The 22,478-nt window shown below is 40.8% G+C and overlaps 4 protein-coding genes across 6 annotated transcripts; 3 read left to right on the top strand and 1 right to left on the bottom strand.

The window, feature by feature from the left end:
- Positions 1–1,581: 1,581 nt before the first annotated feature.
- On the bottom strand, positions 1,582–2,659 carry LOC311079897 (uncharacterized protein; the record flags this gene model as incomplete). The annotated part of the gene is made up of 4 exons (XM_084109619.1): positions 1,582–1,703; positions 1,888–2,217; positions 2,317–2,512; positions 2,618–2,659. The coding sequence occupies 4 exons, from the start codon at positions 2,657–2,659 to the stop codon at positions 1,582–1,584; spliced, it is 690 nt and encodes a 229-aa protein (XP_083965745.1).
- A 23-nt stretch (positions 2,660–2,682) lies between these two features.
- Positions 2,683–4,389, top strand: LOC311079128 (uncharacterized protein). Its single transcript, XM_084108332.1, has 3 exons — positions 2,683–3,325; positions 3,688–4,017; positions 4,138–4,389. Exons 1-3 carry the CDS (start codon positions 2,944–2,946, stop codon positions 4,257–4,259), a joined length of 834 nt encoding a protein of 277 aa, XP_083964458.1. The 5' UTR covers positions 2,683–2,943; the 3' UTR covers positions 4,260–4,389.
- A 3,167-nt stretch (positions 4,390–7,556) lies between these two features.
- Positions 7,557–9,913, top strand: LOC311078593 (uncharacterized protein). 2 transcript variants are annotated; one of them, XM_084107490.1, is made up of 5 exons: positions 7,557–7,584; positions 7,661–7,742; positions 7,844–8,185; positions 8,287–8,625; positions 8,734–9,913. In XM_084107490.1, the coding sequence occupies exons 1-5, from the start codon at positions 7,582–7,584 to the stop codon at positions 8,952–8,954; spliced, it is 987 nt and encodes a 328-aa protein (XP_083963616.1). In that variant the 5' UTR covers positions 7,557–7,581; the 3' UTR covers positions 8,955–9,913. The 2 variants fall into 2 exon arrangements, with proteins under 2 accessions (XP_083963616.1, XP_083963615.1); XM_084107489.1 differs by lacking the exon at positions 7,557–7,584 and having other exon boundaries at positions 7,591–7,742.
- Positions 9,914–19,262: 9,349 nt separating this feature from the next.
- LOC311080462 (uncharacterized protein) lies at positions 19,263–21,580 on the top strand. 2 transcript variants are annotated; one of them, XM_084110448.1, is made up of 6 exons: positions 19,263–19,492; positions 19,600–19,941; positions 20,049–20,381; positions 20,533–20,640; positions 20,732–20,754; positions 20,941–21,580. In XM_084110448.1, exons 1-6 carry the CDS (start codon positions 19,381–19,383, stop codon positions 21,055–21,057), a joined length of 1,035 nt encoding a protein of 344 aa, XP_083966574.1. In that variant the 5' UTR covers positions 19,263–19,380; the 3' UTR covers positions 21,058–21,580. The 2 variants fall into 2 exon arrangements, with proteins under 2 accessions (XP_083966574.1, XP_083966573.1); XM_084110447.1 differs by having other exon boundaries at positions 19,265–19,492; positions 20,043–20,381.
- The last annotated feature ends 898 nt before the right edge of the window (positions 21,581–22,478 follow it).

Below are 22,478 nucleotides of genomic sequence, written 5' to 3'. Positions count from 1 at the left end.
TCTTAAGTTAAGGCTCGTCAGTTCTTGCACTCCGACCGCTTTAAATAAAGTAGAGCCATCGGATTGCTTTTATTTGAATGAATTCACATTTATTTAAATTCATTATTAAAAGAGAGAGACAGAGAACTGAAGGAGAAGGAACAGAGAGAGAGAGAGATGCGTGCGCGAGTTACCTGTGTGCCTCTCTTCTTTAAAGTCTATCAGCTAACGTCCCCTCGTTGCTTAAGAATATAGCTAACTTAATGATTCTTTAATGGATTTATTACAATTATTTATGAATGACAGGCAGCACTGACAGTGACAAGGCAATCTTTATTTGAACTAATCATGTCATTTATTTATTGTTAATTCTTTGTGCCGCTTTTTGTCATTCAACGTCTTCTCCAAGTCTTCTATTTCGTCTTGTGCCTGGGCCCATTTCTCAGAGTTGCCATATTCACCATACAAATTAAACGATATGAAAAATTCATCCATTTAGCCTACCTAAATAAACGTTTTCATATGCGTCTCTCACTCTGCTTGCAAGTGTATCTGTGTTACTATGGTTACCAATGTAGCGGATTAATTTCGAACTGTAATCAAACTGACTGGAACTACCTGTGCATTAAACGGTTTTACTGCACACCTTCCAGCCAATCAGAATCGAGTATTTAAACAGCCCATGGTATTCACCTTATTTTTAACGGAAATACGGACGCAGCCAGTTGACGGTATTTTGTGCGAGACTTCCGGTCAGGCACTTCCGGTTACTGGCAAGCTCACCGTAGCGGTTAATCAAACAAGTATTCATAACAACTAACTCATCGTTATGGCTTCAAGGAAGACCGGGATTGTTTGTGCAGTTAGAGGTTGTCATAATAACTGGTACAAAAGAAAGATTTACTTGGCGTTTCTGTTGCGTGGCGTTTTCTATATCTCTGCACACCAAACGTGTCTGACGCGGCGCTGCTGCTGCTTGGTGACATATGATAAGCCTCATTGGTGATATATTCGACATATGGGGAGAGAGTTGTGGAAGGCCTATGTTAAACATAAATATATAGCAGCAAAGACAACGTCGGCAGTATTGACGCAAAATAGGTTGTCCACTTAATTCACATATTTACATTTTATTAGTATGCTTTGCGTGGTTTCGCACCTTGGAATGCTTATTTGTGTGTGTGTGCAGTTTTAAGACAGTCCCTTAATTTGCTTGGCGAATGTCTAACGAATGTCCAACATAAAACCTACTTTACCCTTCGCCTGTGGTTAAAAGCTTTACATTTGAAGAAACCACCGAAACGACCGTATGTTTGTTCTTTTCATTTCGTGAACACAAGACCTACAGAAGACCACCCGATACCAGAAAAGTGGCTGGGCTATGAAGTCTCAATAAAAAACTCTAAGGAGAAACAAAATCATAGTAACCTCTGTATAAAATCTAGTCATCATGGCGTTTATTTTGTATGATTTACAATTATTTATAGACATCTACTTATTGCTGTCCTGTGCTTTGGTTGCATTCTGATGGCATTATTAATACATTCGACATGACAAAAATACCTCCATAGATATATTAGTCCAGCGCTGGCTCGGCCGTGTTTAGGGCGGTGCTGAAGGCGCCGGCGAAGTTGGCACTCTGCCAGCTAGATGCATGAGTGTTTTCAACCAGGTCCGGTACCCGAACTGGGTGAGGCGGGGCTTTAGATCTTTGTTGTATTCATCTGTTACGTTATGTGTAACATTTTTCTGTCAATTCTGCATTTAATCCTTTGCGATTGATATCGTTAGTTAGCCCAGGGAAGCGAGGAAACGGAAGTGCCGCACAAAAACCGGATACTGGACCCATGTTTACTTCCGCGTTCGAAAATAAGGTGGCAAAATTAAATATGTCTCCAAAAACCTTACCTCTAATATTGAGTTGAGTTCCTTCTCCAAACAGTATCTCTCCACATGCGGCCACAGCGCAGTAGTAAATCCCAGCATCAGAGTCACTGATGTTGCTCTTGAGGAGATTGTAGACGCAGCTCTGTGTTTGAGACTCACTGCTGTTCTTACACTGACCATTTATCTCTCCTTTGGTGTAAAGGACTCCTTGAGAGTCTCCCAAGCTTTGTCTGAACCAGTAGACGCTGTGTTCTCCAGCACAACTCTCACTGAAGATGCTGCACTGCAAATTCACTGAATCCCCTGGATGAAGCGTGTCTATCAAAGACTGCTGAAGAGTTGTGTGTCCAGCTTGAAAAGTGACATAAAAGGAACAGAAATAGTAAGGATAAAAAAAAAAAAAGTTGCCACAAATCAAACAAAGCTAAAATAACAAGCAGTAAAACTTACCTTTAAAAAATAATCTAGTGCCTGCACCCATTCCAATGTTGTAATATGATGCAATGACACAGTAATATGTCGCTGAGTCTGAAGGCTTTGTCTGTAAAATGATCAGATTAAAATGATCATCTCCATTGATAACATTAAAACGACTCATTTTCTCAAAGTCCTTATTCCAGCTGGGTTGTTGATTTAAATATAAAGACTGTTAATTTTATAACTCCAACACCGCATCAGTTGATTGGCTGCTGTCACAGAAGTGGTTTTCACCAACTTCAAAACCCTTTTCAAATGACCAATCAGCTTTTACAGCCGTGTGAATAAATAAGACAGAAGTGTATATGCATCTCATTTGTTTGAAGCAGAGATTGAAGGACACATGGTATATGGACAGTCGACTGATCTGCCTCTATTATATACCTGGCGTGAAAGGGTTGTTTTGGGCTTATTCGTGTTTTGTTTTTGTTGGTTTTTTCCCCAGAGGAATTTAAAACATGAGGATAATTTTGGAAGACATGTGATCATGAGATATTATTTAATCATTTTGTTTTCTCAACAATAGGTAAATATACTTGAATTCTTTCCTATTCAACAGAACACTATTTAATGTCTATTCATCAGAACTCTGTCAATTAAATGTATCTGCTTGATTTTGCAGTCTGCTCCTCTGATGTGTCCTCTAATGTGGATGTTGTTCAGGAAGATGTAAAAGTAGTTCGAGCTGGAGAGGATGTGAATCTTACTTGCAGCTTTTCAACGCTTCTGCAATCGACAAAAGCATGGTTTAAACAGATGGCTGATGGAAGATTCATACAAATTGTGTCTTTATATTTAAATCAACAACCCAGCTGGAATAAGGACTTTGAGAAAATGAGTCGTTTTAATGTTATCAAAGGAGATGATCATTTTAATCTGATCATTTTACAGACAAAGCCTTCAGACTCAGCAACGTATTACTGTGTCGTCGCATCATATTTCAGCATTGGAATGGGTGCAGGCACTAGATTATTTTTTAAAGGTAAGTTTTACTGCTTGTTATTTTAGCTTTGTTTGATTTGGGCGGCAGTGGCTCAGTGGTTCATGTAGGTTGTCTACAAACCGGAAGGTTGGTGGTTCAATCCCCGGTTCCACCTGACCAAGTGTCGAGGTGTCCATGAGCAAGACACCTAACCCCAGCTGCTCCCGACGAGCTGGATGGCGCCTTGCATGGCTGACACCGCCGTCTGTGTATGAATGAGTGAGTGAATGGGTGAATGTGAGGCTAAATGTAAAGCGCTTTGGTGGCCATAGGTCTGTGAAAGCGCTATATAAATGCAGTCCATTTACCATTTACCATTTGTGGCATCTGATTTTTTTTGTCATTTTATGTCACTTTTCAAGCTGGACACACAACTCTTCAGCAGTCGTTGATAGACACGCTTCATCCAGGGGATTCAGTGAATTTGCAGTGCAGCATCTTCAGTGAGAGTTGTGCTGGAGAACACAGCGTCTACTGGTTCAGACAAAGCTTGGGAGACTCTCAAGGAGTCCTTTACACCAAAGGAGAGAGAAATGGTCAGTGTAAGAACAGCAGTGAGTCTCAAACGCAGAGCTGCGTCTACAATCTCCTCAAGAGCAACATCAGTGACTCCGATGCTGGGATTTACTACTGCGCTGTGGCCGCATGTGGAGAGATACTGTTTGGAGAAGGAACTCAACTCAATATTAGAGGTAAGGTTTTTGGAGACATATTTAATTTTGCCACTCAGGAGGAGCATTTAAATAATTTATTGTGGGAAATAATAGCAATGGACTGATCTCTTATCAGTAATTTGAATTATGTCTTTTCAGAGAGTGGTGTGAATACAACCCTGCTTGTTCTTGGGATTTCAAACATCATATTTTTTACTTTAACTGTTTTTCTGGCCATAAGACTATGCCAGAATCCGAATAAAGGTAAGGTTTCTTTTTAGCACACACTGATAACACATATACAGTATTTATAACATGTTTATGGAAATACAACAATTCCCACTACAGAAATATTATACTTGATTGCCTTTTTAATTAAATGTTTTTCTTATTCACCCACAATCCACAAACCTCAAGAGAGTCAAGTAAGTCTCTAGTTTTATGTTTGAGATTCAAATCATATATTTATTCATTAGAATCAGAAAGTAAGTCTTATCACATGCAAATTATTATGATAGTGGGTCTCATTTTTTGTGACAATGTCTTTGATGTTTGTTTCTTCTTCTGCATTATTGTAGGGTGAAGACATTCTGAGTTATACAGCTCACAATTCTTTCATGGCAAATGGACTCAAAGTAAAGATTACTCAAGAACACTCTCTGGTGACATACAGCATGTATAGTGAAAGAATGCCTATCATCGCAAAACAGAAGTAACAGTTTCCCATTCAAGCCTAGTTTATGAGGTACAACATGTTTTGCTGTATATTTTCAGTACCGCTTTGTAACAGTGTGTATACATACCAGATTTGCAACAATTAATGTGACATCGCAAGTCTTTTTCATATTGTTCTGTATTTTCATGACCTTTTTATCATGTTATTTGAGTTTTACATATAGTTGGTTGCATGTACATATGGTCATTTATATAGAACAGAAACCAGATAGTCTTGTCTGTATATTAACTTAAACTGTACTTAAATTATATGGTGTTTTTGATACTTGAAAGTATCTAAATTAAGATGATAATTTCTCAAAGCACATGCCACAAATTCCTTGTTTGTAGTGCAAATGTAAAACATGATTTTTAGCTTACAAAGTAATTTTGCATAAATGGTGTTATGTGTAAAACAATGCATGTTCTGTGATATCTACATACATGGCTTTAATGTTCCCCCAAAAAATGTAACAATGTAATATAGGTGTGGATTCACGTTTCTATTGTGCAAGTAAATAATTAAAACAAAGTCTGCTTCATCCATTATTGTTTCTGTATCTTGCTGTATGTCTCTTTTTACTAGTGTCAGTGACAATGTGTTACATTATCCAAACAGATTCTTCCTTTAGCAAAATTTCAATTTCATTTAAACATTCCACTAACACATTTAACTAAAACACAAACTGACATTAAAACTGCTTATGTGTTCTCTATTGATTGCATAACATATTTTGGTTTATTTTTTATTGACTTTATGCTAGAGTACTTACATTTTTTTGAAATGCGAAAAATGTACAGTCACTTTTTTTTCAAAAACATTACTGTAGACAACTAACGTGAAGTCATATTCTCTATATAAATCATTAGTTATGCCTAATTATGTCTTTTGAAAATGTAAAAATGCTGAAAGTTTTCTGTGATGGGTAGGTTTACGGTTAGGGCCAAGAAAATGTCATTAGCTCTCAGTATAAAAACCATTATGCCTATGGAATGTCTCTGTCAAACTCATCTCCAAGAAATAAAGGCCTGCAGAGATATTGAAGCACATCCATGGTATGTATGGATACGAAATACATGCTATATTTTATAGTGGGAAATTCTCAAAGCCAGCAAAGCCATCTGCTGGTGTAAAAGGTGCCCAAATAAATAAATAACTTATTTTAATTCTCATTTATTTCTATGTACAGTATTTACTCACTTACTCCTGATACTGTGCAGACTTCATCAGTGTATAGAAAAATAATCCCGATAGGTTCATCCAATCTATTTTTACCTGGTGCAGTCTTTGCATAATTCAACTTTTATGTGCGTAATTAAAATAAACAGTATGAGAGGTGTTCTATTTTGTTTTTCCGGATTCATGTTCTTCCGGAAGCAGTGCTTCACACTGGATGTAATCTCTCGTTGCAAATGCACAGGTCGAGTCTAATAGAAACAAAGTCCCTCACGACCAGGATGACTCCGGGTCATCAACTATTAAACCCATGACTTCCTGCAGACTGTCCGTATAATTTTCTCATGTGCACATATTGCAGGTCGTGGAATATTATTAAAAAAAACACATTTGAAATCCGTTCTTCACAGATGAGGATTTTGCATATATGGTAGAAGGACTTTTAGGTGAGTCACTACCACCACAAACAGGTAAGCGTAAAAATACTGAAGCAACTGGTGCCTCTGCTGGCAAGAGATGCAAGAACAAAGAGCAAAGCTTTGCCTCCGCGAGCCTGCTAGACAACATTACAGTTGATATAGTGCTACTGTTAATGTAGCTTTTGTAAGCTCTCACTTTTGTACGGCTGTTCACAGTCCCTTAGGAAAATTAACCATGGTTTTGTGATCGATTACTGTTTGTATTACCATAATTTTTCAACAAATATCATGATTAAATGGTGTATAACATCGTATCTAAAATGTATAAGAAAATTACAAAAAAAATAATGCCATGCTGAAACGTCCTGTGAAATCTGTGCTTGCAAAGTCCGTGCATGAAACCGTTCTGGACGAACGTCTTGTTTGTTAACATTCTTAAGTCTGAATCAGGCTTGAATTGGTTTGAAATTGACGCCATCCTTAATATTTACATCTGAGTAGCACTCGCTCTTATGGTAAGGGCCGTGACTTTCCAGAACACACGCTAAGCGGTGCCAATCACGACACACTGGGCCAGCTAACCAATCACAGCACATGTTGTAATTTGGAAGGAGGGGCTTCATCGAAACAGGAACTAAATACTGGGGAGGGAAGTGCTGTAATAATGTTAAATAAGTAAATAAGTAAAAAAAAATAATGTGTTTTTTGAACAATCAAGCATGAAAGCATTTTCTAGTACACCTCCAAAACAAAATCAAGACTTCGTAAAAGGGCATAATAGGACCCCTTTAAACTTGATCATGTCCTGCCATCTGCCAAACCCTTGATTCAAAACATGAATTAAATTATTTTATTTATTTATTTATTTATTTATTTTTAAATTTAATTAATTTAATTTAATATATATTGGACACTTACCATTGGTAGGCCTACTAAAACACTGACTTTTATATGAGGCCCTTAAAAGGATTGATTTCTGGTTACATGCTTCTTTGAAACATCTTATTTCCTGCTTTTGTTCTGTGTCAAACCACAAGATGCATTTCTAATAGCAATAAAAAACATATTAATCAGAGTTTTCAGAGAGGCCAGCTTTAGTTGCTAAAAACTGGGTAACTAAGTATTTCTATTACATTTCCTAATAAATGAAAGACGTTTTTTTGAAGCAATGGAAAGATGGTTGGGTTAGATTTTTTTTAGACATTTTGATGTGGCGACAGTGTGTGAAAGCAGAATGGTTAACATGAATGTGCATATGTGCCTCAGTTGACTGAAGCAGAGACAGATGGACACATGGTAAAGACACCGTCTAGTGATCTACCCTTATTCTTTAGCGTGTGTGATGGTGGGGCTCATTCGTTTGCTTTTTCAGGGGAATTCAAAGCCTGAGGACAATTTTGGAAGACGACTGATCATGAGATATTACTTCATTCTTTTGCTTTCCTCAACAATATGTAAATATAACTAAATGCTTATGCTTTGTAAACATATAAACAACTCACACATTTAACACTTTATAACTCTAAAGCTATCTAATGTGTGCTTCATTTTGCAGTCTGTACTTCTGAAGTGAATGTTGTTCAGCAAGATTTAAAAATAGTTCAGTCTGGAGAGGACGTGAACTTAACCTGCAACTTTTCAGAGATTCTGGAATCAACAGCATGGTTTAAACAGACGGCTGAAGGAAAATCTTTAAAAATTGTGTCTTTACACTTTAAACAACCCACTTGGAATAAGGACTTTGAGAAAATGAATCGTTTTAATGTTACCAAAGGAGATAAACATTTTACTCTGATCATTTTAAAGACAAAGCCTTCAGACTCAGCCACATATTACTGTGTAGCCGCATCAAACTGGAAGATTGGAATGGGTGCAGGCACTAGATTAGTTGTCAGAGGTATATTTTCTTGCTTGTTATTTATACTTTGTGGGGATTGTGTTGGATGACCCTTGGCCTTGTTTTTCTATCAAGTGTCCCTTTTATGTCTCTTTGTCAAGATGCAGCCGTAGCACACACAACTCTTCAGCAGTCGTTGATAGACACGCTTCATCCAGGGGATTCAGTGAATTTGCAGTGCAGCATCTTCAGTGAGAGTTGTGCTGGAGAACACAGCGTCTACTGGTTCAGACAAAGCTTGGGAGACTCTCAAGGAGTCCTTTACACCAAAGGAGAGAGAAATGGTCAGTGTAAGAACAGCAGTGAGTCTCAAACGCAGAGCTGTGTCTACAATCTCCTCAAGAGCAACATCAGTGACTCTGATGCTGGGATTTACTACTGCGCTGTGGCCGCATGTGGAGAGATACTGTTTGGAAAAGGAACTCAACTCAATATTAGAGGTAAGGTTTTTGGAGAAATATTTAATTTTGCCACTCAGGATTTAAATCATATTATGGGGGAAATAATACCAATGGACTGATCTGTTAATATGAATTACGTCTTTTCAGAGAGTGATGTGAATACAACCCTGCTTGTTCTTGGGATTTCAAACATCATATTTTTTACTTTAACTGTTTTTCTGGCCATAAAACTATGTCAGAATCCGAATAAAGGTAAGGTTTCTTTTTTACCACACATTGATAAGACATGTACATTATTTATTTTAACAATATTTATGAAAATACAACAATTGCCACTACAGAAATATTATATTTTATTACCTTTTTAATAAAACAATTTTCTTATTCACCCACAATCCACAAAACTCAAGAGAGTCAAGTAAGTTTCTGGTTTTATGTTTGAGATTCAAATCATATATTTATTAATTAGAATCATAAAGTAAGTCTTATCACATGCAAATTATTATGCTAGTGTTTGTTTCTTTTTCCACATTATTGTAGGGTGAAGACATTCTGAGTTATGCAGCTCACAATTCTTTCATTGCAAATGGACTCAAAGTAAAGATTACTCAAGAACACTCTCTGGTGACATACAGCATGTATAGTGAAAGAATGCCAATAATCACAAAACAGAAGTAACAGTTTCCCATTCAAGCCTAGTTTATGAGGTAAAACATGTTTTGCTGTATATTTTCAGTACCGCTTTGTAACAGTGTGTTTACATACCAGATTTGCAACAATTAATGTGACATCGCAAGTCTTTTTCATATTGTTCTGTATTTTCATGACCTTTTTATCATGTTATTTGAGATTTACATATAGTTGGTTGCATGTACATATGGTAATTTATATAGAACAGAAACCAGACCACAGATTTGTACTTAACTTACACTGTACTTAAATAATATTGTGTTTTTGATACTTGAAAGTATCTCAAATAAGATGATAATTTTTCAAAGCACATGCCACAAATTCCTTGTTTGTAGACATGATTTTTAGCTTACAAAGTAATTTTTCATAAATGGTGTTGTGTAAGATGCTTGTTCTGTGATATCTACATACATGCCTATAATGTCCCCCCACAAAATGTAACAATGTAATATAAATGCGTGGCTTCACATTTCTGTTGTGCAAGTAAGTAACAAAAAAAGCTTTATCCATTATTGTTTTTGTATCTTGCTGTATGTCTCTTTTTATATTTAATGCATGTTCAGGAAAACAGATTCTTCCTTTAGCAAAAATGCAATTTAATTTAAACATTCCACTAAAACATTTAAATAATACACAAACTGACATTAAAACTCCTTATGTGTTCTCTATTGATTCCATAACATTTTGGTACATTTTTATTGACTTTATGGTACTTACATGTTTTCTGAAATACAAAAAAATAACCAGTCCATTTCAAAAACATTACTGTAGAAAACTAAGGTGAAGTCATATTCTCTGATATAAATCATGATTTATGTCTAAATTATTTCTGTCAGGTCCATTAAGTCAAGAACACAGACAATAAAAATAATTAAAGAATTTATATTGAATAGATTGCGAACAGGTTGATGTTCCTGAATTGAAATTTGGCGGTATGGCTCTGTTCAGGGAGTCCTCTGACCTTTCATGAGCACCATGAAATAGCAGAGAGTCAGAGGACAGCAGCAGCAGCAGCATTAGGGAACGCTCACACAGTTTAGGACTATGAGAGCTAAAATATCCCCCCTGTGAATAGAGCAGGCAACATGACATAAAGCAAATGCCACGTTATGCATAAGGAGGAGCTGGGGGGGTGGCGGGCAGCAGAAGCGAGCAGCAAGCATGTATGAGCAACTGAATGTGCTTTAAATAGGGCGCCTTGTTTGAGCTTTGGCCATTGAGCAGCGAGGGGAGTTAACCAGCTAATGCAGCTCAGCTGGAGCAGATCAGCTGACGGGACAGTGTTGTTAGCAAACAGCATTAGCAGCGTCTTGACTACCTGGCCTGCCAGAACTGACGCTGACGTCATGAAAATGTACGTCTTGTCTATGTCTTGAAAATGTAAAAATGCTGAAAGTTTTCGGTGATGGGTAGGTTTTAGAGGTCTGCACGGGCTTTAAACTGAAGCCCGAACCCGGCCCGTACCCGCGATCATTTAACCCGACCCGACCCGAACCCGAGGTCCACTCTATTTCTCACAGCAAATAAATACCATTTTTGCAATATGTTGTATTTAATGATTGCTTGAAACGGTAAACAAATACATGTAGGCGCAGCGGCCCTCCCATACACAAAAGAAATATATTTGAAATATATTTGAATATATATATATACAAACGAAATGTTTGTAACATTTTTAAAGCACTTTTATTTAAGTTATTTAAGTTATTGCTGTTGTTCATTTAATTTGTTTTAAAATTCACATTTCATCCAGAGCGGTTTCTTCTCGCTAATATTTTAAAATAATATTTTAAATACAAGTGCTTAAAAAAACCATTTTGTTTGTATATATATATATATATACAAACAAAATGTTTTTTTAAAGCACTTTTATTTAAGTTATTGCTGTTGTTCATTTAATTTGTTTTAAAATTCACATTTCATCCAGAGCGGTTTCTTCTCGCTTTGCAATGTTTTCGCTTTCTTCTCGATGTGCAATGTGCAATGTGTGCATAGGCTACACAGACCACAGACACACAGGCTCTCTCTCTCAAATTTGAGAGAGAGAGCCTGTGTGTCTGTGGTCTGCGTAGCCTACAATGCACACATTGCACATCTGCGCATGCAACTTTCTCTCTCTCGCGTGCCGGTCACCACAACACAGCAAGCAGGCAAAGCACACAGCACGCAAACTATATATAGCCTATTTAGTTTTTCTTAGTTACAAACCCGAACCCGACCCGAACCCGAGGCTGTTCAATAAACATTAACCCGGTAGCAGACCTCTAGTAGGTTTACGGTTAGGGGCAAGAAAATGTCATTAGCTCAGTATAAAAAACCATTACGCCTATTTAATCATAATGATAGGAATACCTGTGTGTGTGTGTGTACATGAGGACGTGAAGGCAATATCCAAAATCCTTGTCCTTGTGGGGATATTTTTTGGTCCCTATGAGGAAAACAGCTTATAAATCATACTAAGTGATGTTTTTTGAAAATGTAAAAATGCTGAAAGTATGATGGGTAGTATTAGGGGGTAGGGTTAATGTGAGGGTATATAGAATATACAGTTTGTACAGTATAAAAATTATTATGTCTATGGAATGACCTCATTAAACATGAAAACACAACAGATCTTTTCACCCTGGATCTTATCTCTCGTTGCAAATGCACAGGTCACAAAGTCCCTCGAGACCATGATGACTCAGGGTCATCCCCTATTTAACCCCATGACTTCCTGCAGACTGTCCCTATAATTTTCTCATGTGCACGTATTGCATGTCATAGAATATTATAAAAAATAAAATAAAAAAAAACATTGGAATCCGTTCATCACAGAGGAGGACTTTGTGGATGTCTATGGTGGAAGGACTTTTAGGTGAGTCACTACCACCACCAACAGATAAGAGTAAAAATGTTGAAGCAACCGGTGCCTCTGCTGGCAGGAAGGAAGACCCCTTATACAAGAAGGTGGATGTGTTGACTGCTGGGTTTGCTCAGATTAAGTCTATGCTTATGAATTTGCAACTGAGCAAGAAACTAGCATCTTCCCCCAATATGAAGTTGCCTATTTTCTCACAGCTAGTTCTTTGATGATGAAGAAGTGGAGGTTATATCTGACCCCTCCAACCCATGGGTTATAGTAACACTAACTCAGGGGTACAAGCTGCAGTTCCGACGGTGGCCTCCCGCTTTCAATTGATTCAAGATGACAATATTATCAGACTCCAACAGCTCGCTCAAAAAAAGGGTGCCAATTAACCAGCAGAATGGTCAGAACGGCTCAGTGAGTTCTTCTCAATATACCTTATAATTCCAAAAAAAGACGGTGATGTAAGGCCCATCCTCGACCTTCGTGACCTCAACAAGTTCCTGAAGATCTGACTATTTCACATGTTGCGCAAAAACGATGTTCTCCAGGCAGTCAGACAGCAGCACTGATTCTCCACGATATACTTAAACGATGATTACTTCCATATTCCAATTGTTCCACAACACAGGCCGTTCCTTCGCTTTGCATTCCAGGACCAGGTTTATCAGTTCTGTGTCCTCCCGCTCTGCCTTTTTCTTTCCTAATGAGTCTTCACCAGGTGTATGGCCGCAGCACTGGCTCCAATCCAAGCCACAGGAATACAGGTGCTTCTGTACTTGAACGACTGGCTCCTTTGCTCCCACTCTCAGGAGCAGGCAGTGGTGGAAATCACACAGCTGCTCTACCATATTCCCCGATTGGGCTTTACAGTGAATTTTATTAGTCCCTCTCTTTATCCCGAGGTTTACCGCAGTCCACCGGATTCAAGCCGTATCCAGATCTGATGAAGGACATGCACATGGACATGACAAATGGACAAATTTGGTGAGGTCAATTTGTAAAGAAAGACTACACACCTGCGCATATATATATTCCAACGCGCATACCTATAGACTAAACACGTAATACACATGTGCACGCCGTCAGCATTTTCACAGATTCGTGTTTTTGAAGCTTACGCGGAGATGAAAACATTTTTTTTTTTTAATTCAACGCTTGCACCTTGGAACCTATTTCTCGCGTTCTCGAGCCACCAAACACTGTTGTTGTGCAAATGAGCAGGCCAGAGCACATTAAGGGTTTTCTGTTAGAACGGTGTTGTGTAATCGGCCCCTAAGTTAAGAGAAGATACTTCAAGCTTTATAAAGACATATCTCTCATGAAAGTGTGGCAAGTTTTCGCTGAGTTACAGTTCATTTTTGGACGAGTTTCAGAATGGACTTCACTGATAGAGAGACGCAAATTTTTTTCTTTATTTAGCAAAAAGCACAACACTTTGTTTTGTTTTTTTATTGTGAGTGTACACAAAAAAAGTAGACACTTAACACAATCGAAGGATGTATAACACTTATATTTATGATCAAAATGAATGGAGTATTTGGAGTCTCTTTTGCACTAATAAGAAAAAAAAACGCCAACTCCAGAGGGTTAATAACTAATGATCTTTGCAACGGAAGTGAATCAATCAAAACTAATTTTAGCTGGACAACAACTTCATTCTAGAGCTAATGTACTGTAAAGCCAAAACAATCTCTGTTACTTAAATCTCCTATTATCACTGTAATGATGCTTTGAAACAATCTATATTGTTAAAAGCGCTATATAAATGAAGGTGACTTGACTCCTCCTTCAACGATTTTGAAGACAGGCCAGGCATCCGTTCAGGTGCGTCCTCAGGCTTATGGGTATTTTGGCAGCAGCAGCTACTGTCATACCATTGGGTCTTCCCTCGGTTTGCAAGTGTCAGAACAATGCACATCCCAAGAGTGTCAAACATGGTGGCAGCTCTCTTGTCATGCCACAGACCTCCATTGGGGGAGTGGAGGGTCAACCCAGAGGTGGTAGATATAATATGGCAGCGGTTTGGCATGGTGGATATGGACATCTTCACTTCACCTCAGTGGTATCGACACACTGTCCTTTCTGGTTCTTACTAGCAGAGGAATCCACTCCGCTGGGGCAGGATGCTCTAGCCCATGCCTGGCCAGATCAGTTAGTCTGTGCCTTTCCCCCGATACTGTTGATCTTGGCAACTGTTCTCAGGATCCTTCAGAGACACCACAGGCTGCTCCTAGTAGCACCAAACTGGGCGGGGAGACCACAGAGACCATCTCTGTGTTTGGCTTCTGAAGGGCTGTAAACACATTTGAGTGTCTGTGATCAAGAGGTGCAAAACACTATAGCTGTGTCACAATTCAGGGGCTGCATCCTTTGAAGGCCACGTCCTTCGAAGTGCGCGGCCGACGCAGCCTTCGGAGGGCGCACCGAGACTCATTTAAAGGGGAAAGTATAGCCGATTGCATCACCGCAGCGTGACGAAGGCTGTTCCAATTCGAAGGTCCTTCAAAGGCTCCTTTAATAGGCGGCCTCCAAATGCGTCCTTCTTTGAATGCAGGACCCATCAGAAGGATCCTTCGCAGCCTACCCCAGAATTCATTACGCGTTGGAGACGAAATTGCCAGATTACACTTTTAAATGTAAGTACTGGGTTTCAATTTAATCGAATAATCTAATGTATCTAATGAATAAAATGAAAAATAAAAATAATAATAAATACAATAAAGGTTCAAATGTTGACTTATATGTTACCAGTATGTGATTTTACATAGGCTAGTTTATACAATAAAAAAAATCCATTCACTCCTTTTTTTTTAATCCTCAAAAAGCCTAAACAGTCTCAGTAATCAAGCCGTTTAGATTTTCTGAGCAATATGATGTCATATTGCTCATGCTCCGCCCACGACCACTGATGGACTGTCCCGTATTAACATATTTCCGCCCTCAGCCATTTGTATACTGTCCGCCAAGGCAGCACTTTACGTGTCTTGGGTCAACACCCCCCACAGAAGAGAGGGGTGGGGTGAGCAGTTGGTCATTGTCATTTAAAGAGACATGCACCGAAACAGGTCGGTGTGAACAGAGCTGTTTTTGAGGAGGTAAAAAGGGTGTTGTTTTACACAACCATTGAGTAATTTTAACCAAAGTATACGAAGACCCTAAAGAATCATACCAACTTGTGGAAAATGGGCGTCCGATGACCCCTTTAATATTTACATCTGAGTAGCGCTCGCTGTTATGGTAAGGGGCGTGACTTTCCAGAACACACGCTAAGCGGTGCCAATCACAACACACTGGGCCAGCTAACCAATCACAGCACATTTTGTAATTCGGAAGGAGGGGCTTCATCGAAACAGGAACTAAAGACTGGGGAGGGAAGTGTTGTAATAATGTTCCATCCATCCATCCATCTTCTACCGCTTATCCGGGGCCGGGTCGCGGGGGCAGCAGTCTAAGCAGGGATGCCCAGACTTCCCTCTCCCTAGACACTTCCTCCAGCTCTTCCGGGGGGACACCGAGGCGTTCCCAGGCCAGCCGGGAGACATAGTCTCTCCAGCGTGTCCTAGGTCTTCCCCGGGGTCTCCTCCCGGTGGGACATGCCCGGAACACCTTCCCGGGAAGGCGTCCAGGAGGCATCCGGAAAAGATGCCCGAGCCACCTCAACTGACCCCTCTCGATGTGGAGGAGCAGCGGCTCTACTCTGAGCTCCTCCCGAGTGACCGAGCTTCTCACCCTATCTCTAAGGGATCGCCCAGCCACCCTGTGGAGAAAGCTCATTTCGGCCGCTTGTACCCGGGATCTTGTCCTTTCGGTCATGACCCACAGCTCATGACCATAGGTGAGAGTAGGAACGTAGATTGACTGGTAAATCGAGAGCTTCGCCTTGCGGCTCAGCTCCTTCTTCACCACGACAGACCGGTACAGGGACCGCATTACTGCAGAAGCTGCACCGATCCGCCTGTCAATCTCCCGTTCCATCCTTCCCTCACTCGTGAACAAGACCCCAAGATACTTGAACTCCTCCACTTGAGGCAGGAGCTCTCCACCAACCTGAAGCGGGCAAACCACCCTTTTCCGACTGAGAACCATGGCCTCGGATTTGGAGGTGCTGATTCTCATCCCAGCCGCTTCACACTCGGCTGCAAACCGTCCCAGTGCATGCTGGAGGTCCTGGTCTGATGAGGCCAACACGACAACATCATCCGCAAAGAGCAGAGATGAAATCGTGTGGTCCCCAAACCTGACCCCCTCCGGCCCCTGGCTGCGCCTAGAAATTCTGTCCATAAAAATTATGAACAGAACCGGCGACAAAGGGCAGCCCTGCCGGAGTCCAACACGCACCGGGAACAAGTCTGACTTACTGCTGGCAATACGAACCAAGCTCCTGCTCCGGTCGTACAGGGACCGGATAGCCCTTAGCAAAGGGCCCCGGACCCCATACTCCCGGAGCACCCTCCACAGGCCGCCGCGAGGGACACAGTCGAATGCCTTCTCCAAATCCACAAAGCACATGTAGATTGGTTGGGCAAACTCCCATGAACCCTCCAGCACCCTGTAGAGGGTATAGAGCTGGTCCAGTGTTCCACGACCGGGACGAAAACCACACTGTTCCTCCTGAATCCGAGGTTCTACTATCGGCCGGATTCTCCTCTCCAGTACCCTGGCATAGACTTTCCCAGGGAGGCTGAGAAGTGTGATCCCCCTATAGTTGGAGCACACCCTCCGATCCCCCTTCTTGAAAAGAGGGACCACCACCCCGGTCTGCCAGTCCAAAGGTACTGTCCCCGACCGCCACGCGATGTTGCAGAGGCGTGTCAGCCAAGACAGCCCCACAACATCCAGAGACTTGAGGTACTCAGGGCGGATCTCATCCACCCCCGGTGCCTTGCCACCGAGGAGTTTCTTGACTACCTCGGTGACTTCAGCTTGGGTGATGGACGAGTCCGCCTCCGAGCCCTCAGCCTCTGCTTCCTCAATGGAAGACGTGACGGCGGGATTGAGGAGATCCTCGAAGTATTCCTTCCACCGTCCGGTGATATCCCCAGTCGAGGTCAACAGCTGCCCACCTCCACTGTAAACAGCGTTGGTAGGGCACTGCTTCCCCCTCCTGAGGCGCCGGACGGTTTGCCAGAATCTCTTCGAGGCCGACCGATAGTCCTTCTCCATGGCCTCACCGAACTCCTCCCAGGCCCGAGTTTTTGCCTCCACAACCACCCGGGCTGCAGTCCGCTTGGCCCGTCGGTACCCATCAGCTGCCTCAGGAGTCCCACAAGCCAGCCAGGCCCGATAGGACTCCTTCTTCAGCTTGACGGCATCCCTTACTTCCGGTGTCCACCACCGGGTTCGGGGATTGCCGCCTCGACAGGCACCGGAGACCTTACGGCCACAGCTCCGAGTGGCCGCGTTGACAATGGAGGTGGAGAACATGGTCCACTCGGACTCAATATCTCCAGACTCCCTCGGGATCTGGTCGAAGCTCTGCCGGAGGTGGGAGTTGAAGATCTCTCTGACAGGAGATTCGGCCAAACGTTCCCAACAGACCCTCACAGTACGTTTGGGTCTGCCGAGTCTGTCCAGCTTCCTCCCCCGCCATCGGATCCAACTCACCACCAGGTGGTGATCAGTTGACAGCTCCGCCCCTCTCTTCACCCGAGTGTCCAAGACATACGGCCGAAGGTCGGATGAAACGACCACAAAGTCGATCATCGACCTCCGGCCTAGGGTGTCCTGGTGCCATGTGCACTGATGGACACCCTTATGCTTGAACATGGTGTTCGTTATGGACAAGCTGTAACTAGCACAGAAGTCCAATAACAGAACACCACTCGGGTTCAGATCAGGGGGGCCGTTCCTCCCAATCACGCCCCTCCAGGTGTCACTGTCGCTGCCCACGTGGGCGTTGAAGTCCCCCAGTAGAACGACGGAGTCCCCAGTCGGAGCACTTTCCAGCACCCCTCCCAGAGACTCCAAGAAGGCCGGGTACTCTACACTGCCGTTCGGCCCGTAAGCACAAACGACAGTGAGAGACCTATCCCCGACCCGAAGGCGTAGGGAAGCGACCCTCTCGTTCACCGGGGTGAACTCCAACACATGGCGGCTGAGCTGGGGGGCTATAAGCAAACCCACACCAGCCCGCCGCCTCTCACCATGGGCAACTCCAGAGTGGTGAAGAGTCCATCCTCTCTCGAGGAGTGTGGTTCCAGAGCCAAAGCCGTGCGTAGAGGTGATCCCAACTATCTCTAGTCGGAATCTCTGAACCTCACGCACAACCTCAGGCTCCTTCCCCGCCAGAGAGGTGACATTCCATGTCCCTAGAGCTAGATTCCGCGTCCAGGGATCGGGTTGTCTAGGCCCCCGCCTTCGACTGCCGCCCGATCCACTTAGCACCGGCCCCTTACGGTCCCTCCTGCAGGTGGTGGGTCCACGGGAGGGTGGCCCCACGTCACTCCTTCGGGCTGAGCCCGGCCGGACCCCATGGGGGGAGGCCCGACCACCAGGCGCTCGCATACGAGCCCCAACCCCGGTGTACTAGAATAATAGTTTTTTGAACAATCAAGCATGAAAGCATATTCTAGTACACCTCCAAAACAAAATCAAGACTTCGTAAAAGGGCATAATAGGACCCCTTTGTAATAATGTTAAATAAGTAAAAAAAAATAATGTGTTTTTTGAACAATCAAGCATGAAAGCATATTCTAGTACACCTCCAAAACAAAATCAAGACTTCGTAAAAGGGCATAATAGGACCCCTTTAAACTTGATCATGCCCTGCCATCTGCCAACCCCTTGATTCAAAACATAAATTTAATTAAATTATTATTATTTTTAAATTAAATTAATTGGACGCTCACCATTGGTAGGCCTACTAAAACACTGACTTTTATATGAGGCCCTTAAAAGGATTGTTTTCTGGTTACATGCTTCTTTGAAACATCTTATTTCCTGCTTTTGTTCTGTGTCAAACCACAAAATGCATTTTTAGTAGCAATAAAAAACATATTAACCAGAGTTTTCAGAGAGGCCAACTTAATTGCTAAAAACTGGATAACTAAGCAATAGTATTTATAATGCATTTCCTAATAAATTACGTTTTTTGGAGCAATGGAAAGATGGTTGGGCTCGATTTTTTTTTTTTTTTTACATTTTGATGTGGCGACAGTGTGTGAAGGCAGAAAGGTTAAGGTGAATGTGCACATGTGCCTCAGTCACAGTCAGGACACAGTCTAGTGATCTACCCTTATTCTTTAGCGTGTGTGATGGTGTGGCTCATTCGTTTGCTTTTTCAGGGGAATTCAAAGCCTGAGGACAATTTTGGAAGACGACTGATCATGAGATATTACTTCATTCTTTTGCTTTCCACAACAATATGTAAATATACCTATGCTTATGCTTTGTAAACATTTAAACAACTCACCAATTTAACACTTTATAACACATTTAACTCTAAAGTATCTAATGTGTGCTTCCTTTTGCAGTCTGTACTTCTGAATTGGATGTTGTTCAGCAAGATTTAAAAATAGTTCAGTCTGGAGAGGACGTGAACTTAACCTGCAACTTTTCAGAGATTCTGGAATCAACAGCATGGTTTAAACAGACGGCTGAAGGAAAATCTTTAAAGATTGTGTCTTTACACTTTAAACAACCCATTTGGAATAAGGACTTTGAGAAAATGAATCGTTTTAATGTTACCAAAGGAGATAAACATTTTACTCTGATCATTTTAAAGACAAAGCCTTCAGACTCAGCCACATATTACTGTGTAGCCGCATCAAACTGGAAGATTGGAATGGGTGCAGGCACTAGATTAGTTGTCAGAGGTATATTTTCTTGCTTGTTATTTATACTTTGTGGGGATTGTGTTGGATGACTATTGGCCTTGTTTTTCTATCAAGTGTCCCTTTTATGTCCCTTTGTCAAGATGCAGCCGTAGCACACAGAACTCTTCAGCAGTCTTTGATAGACACGCTTCATCCAGGGGATTCAGTGAATTTGCAGTGCAGCATCTTCAGTGAGAGTTGTGCTGGAGAACACAGCGTCTACTGGTTCAGACAAAGCTTGGGAGACTCTCAAGGAGTCCTTTACACCAAAGGAGAGAGAAATGGTCAGTGTAAGAACAGCAGTGAGTCTCAAACGCAGAGCTGCGTCTACAATCTCCTCAAGAGCAACATCAGTGACTCTGATGCTGGGATTTACTACTGCGCTGTGGCCGCATGTGGAGAGATACTGTTTGGAGAAGGAACTCAACTCAATTTTAGAGGTAAGGTCAAATGCAAATGTCTGGCTTGAACTGTTGAAATGTTTAGCTTTATCTGCTATCTGGAAAAGCATTTAATTCATAAACTAGAGTACATGATACCAAACTTATCTAAAAAATGTTTTCTAAGAAGATCAAATTAATTTTGTTTCAGTGAGTGGTGATGTGAATCCAACTCTTCTTGCTCTTGGAGTTTCAAACATTATATTTTTTGTTCTTGTTGTTTTTCTGGGAATAAAACTATTCAGGGGTCAGAATAAAGGTAGGACTTTCTGAATAAAATTATTATTTTTATTGTAAAGGAAAATGTTGAATTACCATTTATAATGAGACTGTTTCTTAATTTCCCAAAGTGCCCAAACCTCAAGAGAATCAAGTAAGTACACAAATATCTTCCATTTTAGATATTTTCCAAATCTTTATCAATGTACCTGTTTTATTAATTTCATATTAGATAATATATTTTTTTTCATGGTTTTTAAAAACTTTAGGTGTATATTATGCCACATAATGTGTATTTTTTCCTCTCATAATTGGAGATTATTTTCTCTCTTGATATTAGAATGAAGCCAGCATGAATTACGCATCCATTAGTTTTGGTCAGAAACCTCTGAACACTAGAAGGACCAAATCAAAGGTCATTCAGGAGCAGTCTCTGTACGCTCACGTACAGCAGTAACATCCAGAGGTTTAGTGGAGCATTTCACTTCAACAAATATTTTCATCATGATCTTACAACAACATATTTGAAGACAATACATTTAATTTGGTTGAATATTTTGGTCACTAATGGTCTACGGTTCTTTTTTTTTAATGTACAGCACTTTGGTCAGCCTTGTTGCTGTTTTTAATGCGATTTAAAAATAAAATAAAATAAATTGAACTTGAATCTATAATGCCTGTCCTTTATTTCAAGCATTTAAGTGTCAGTTAATTGTTAAATGCTCTGAAAATGTAACTTTAAATATCAGTAGCTAACAGTGTAAAAAAAGTAAAAATGTAAATAAAAATATGGATTGCAAGATGATAGCTGTTGGTGGCCATATTTGAATGCATTTTATATGTTAAGTGTTTTTTTGGCTTTGCACTGTTGTATAGCTATATTAATTTGTTAGGCATAGTAAGGATAATGATAATTGTAAAAGAGAAGTAGTGTGTGTGTATGCTCATTTATATTTTTTGTTAATGAATTAATGAATGTTGTTAGACTCTGTTCATTTTGAGCAACTTTTGAATTTCCGTTTCACAGTTTCCTTATGAATCACTTGTGTGAAGTAGGCTATGCTTCATTTGCATCTACTAAATTAATAGCCTGTTTATGTGCATTTGATCAAATGTGTCTTTTTTTTAATGATGTTTCATTGCATTGTTTTTATTGTTAACTCAAATGATGGATCCTGGTGCATGTATAGGGTATAGTTCCCCATGGCAAAGTATTAGTTAGCATTTAGTTAGTCTTTAACAAGAAAGACTCTTTCTCTAAAGACAAACTTGCTGACTGTTGAATTCAACATGGTCTCTACTGCCACCTAGTGATTGTAGATCATTGGTATGAGATCTGATTCTGATGTAGGAAGGGGATCTTATTATAATATTACTGCCCCTTAATCTGTACGTTTCCACCCACGGCGCGCCATTTGGTTTTCGCAAGCGACAACAGTGTAACCAGTTCTAACACAATGGCAAAAGTTTGAGCAAAGCAAGCAAACTGTTCTGTCGTTGGCTGCACAGACGAGCACTGAACACTATTTGACCAAAATATGTCACAGCTGTCTTATAAAGACCTCAAGGGAACTGTGTCAACTTGTGTAAAAGTTAAACATGACAGTACATGAAAGTCGATTAGTTGAATCAATGTATCCACTTACGTCCTGGTGCATCTAAAGTTGCAACCTCTTCCTGAGTCTCTCTGTAAGGGTGCAATTCGCTACAGAACAGGCTCGTCCTAGTCGTCACCCTGACATGACAGTGAGTTAATTAGCCTATAATGTGAATGACTTGTTATTTTATTCAAGCTTTCTTTTTGCTAACAAATAAAGTGCAATAGGCATTAATTAGTAGTAGGCTAAATAGCAGCATGTTAAAATGATGTGCCAAATT

The sequence above is a fragment of the Abramis brama genome (assembly GCF_963993115.1).
Source record: "Abramis brama genome assembly, chromosome: 3".
NCBI classification, from domain to species: Eukaryota; Metazoa; Chordata; class Actinopteri; order Cypriniformes; family Leuciscidae; genus Abramis; species Abramis brama.
This window is presented reverse-complemented; position numbering and strand designations above follow the sequence as displayed.

Coding starts and splice junctions, on each gene's coding strand:
- LOC311079128 (XM_084108332.1), top strand. CDS start 2,944: ATGTATCTGCTTGATTTTGCAGTCTGCTCCTCTGATGTGTCCTCTAAT. Junction 3,326..3,687: donor CACTAGATTATTTTTTAAAG/GTAAGTTTTACT, acceptor TCACTTTTCAAG/CTGGACACACAACTCTTCAG. Junction 4,018..4,137: donor AACTCAACTCAATATTAGAG/GTAAGGTTTTTG, acceptor ATGTCTTTTCAG/AGAGTGGTGTGAATACAACC.
- LOC311078593 (XM_084107489.1), top strand. CDS start 7,631: ATGGTGGGGCTCATTCGTTTGCTTTTTCAGGGGAATTCAAAGCCTGAG. Junction 8,186..8,286: donor CACTAGATTAGTTGTCAGAG/GTATATTTTCTT, acceptor CTCTTTGTCAAG/ATGCAGCCGTAGCACACACA. Junction 8,626..8,733: donor AACTCAACTCAATATTAGAG/GTAAGGTTTTTG, acceptor ACGTCTTTTCAG/AGAGTGATGTGAATACAACC.
- LOC311080462 (XM_084110447.1), top strand. CDS start 19,381: ATGGTGTGGCTCATTCGTTTGCTTTTTCAGGGGAATTCAAAGCCTGAG. Junction 19,493..19,599: donor TTTGCTTTCCACAACAATAT/GTAAATATACCT, acceptor TTCCTTTTGCAG/TCTGTACTTCTGAATTGGAT. Junction 20,755..20,940: donor CCAAACCTCAAGAGAATCAA/GTAAGTACACAA, acceptor TCTTGATATTAG/AATGAAGCCAGCATGAATTA.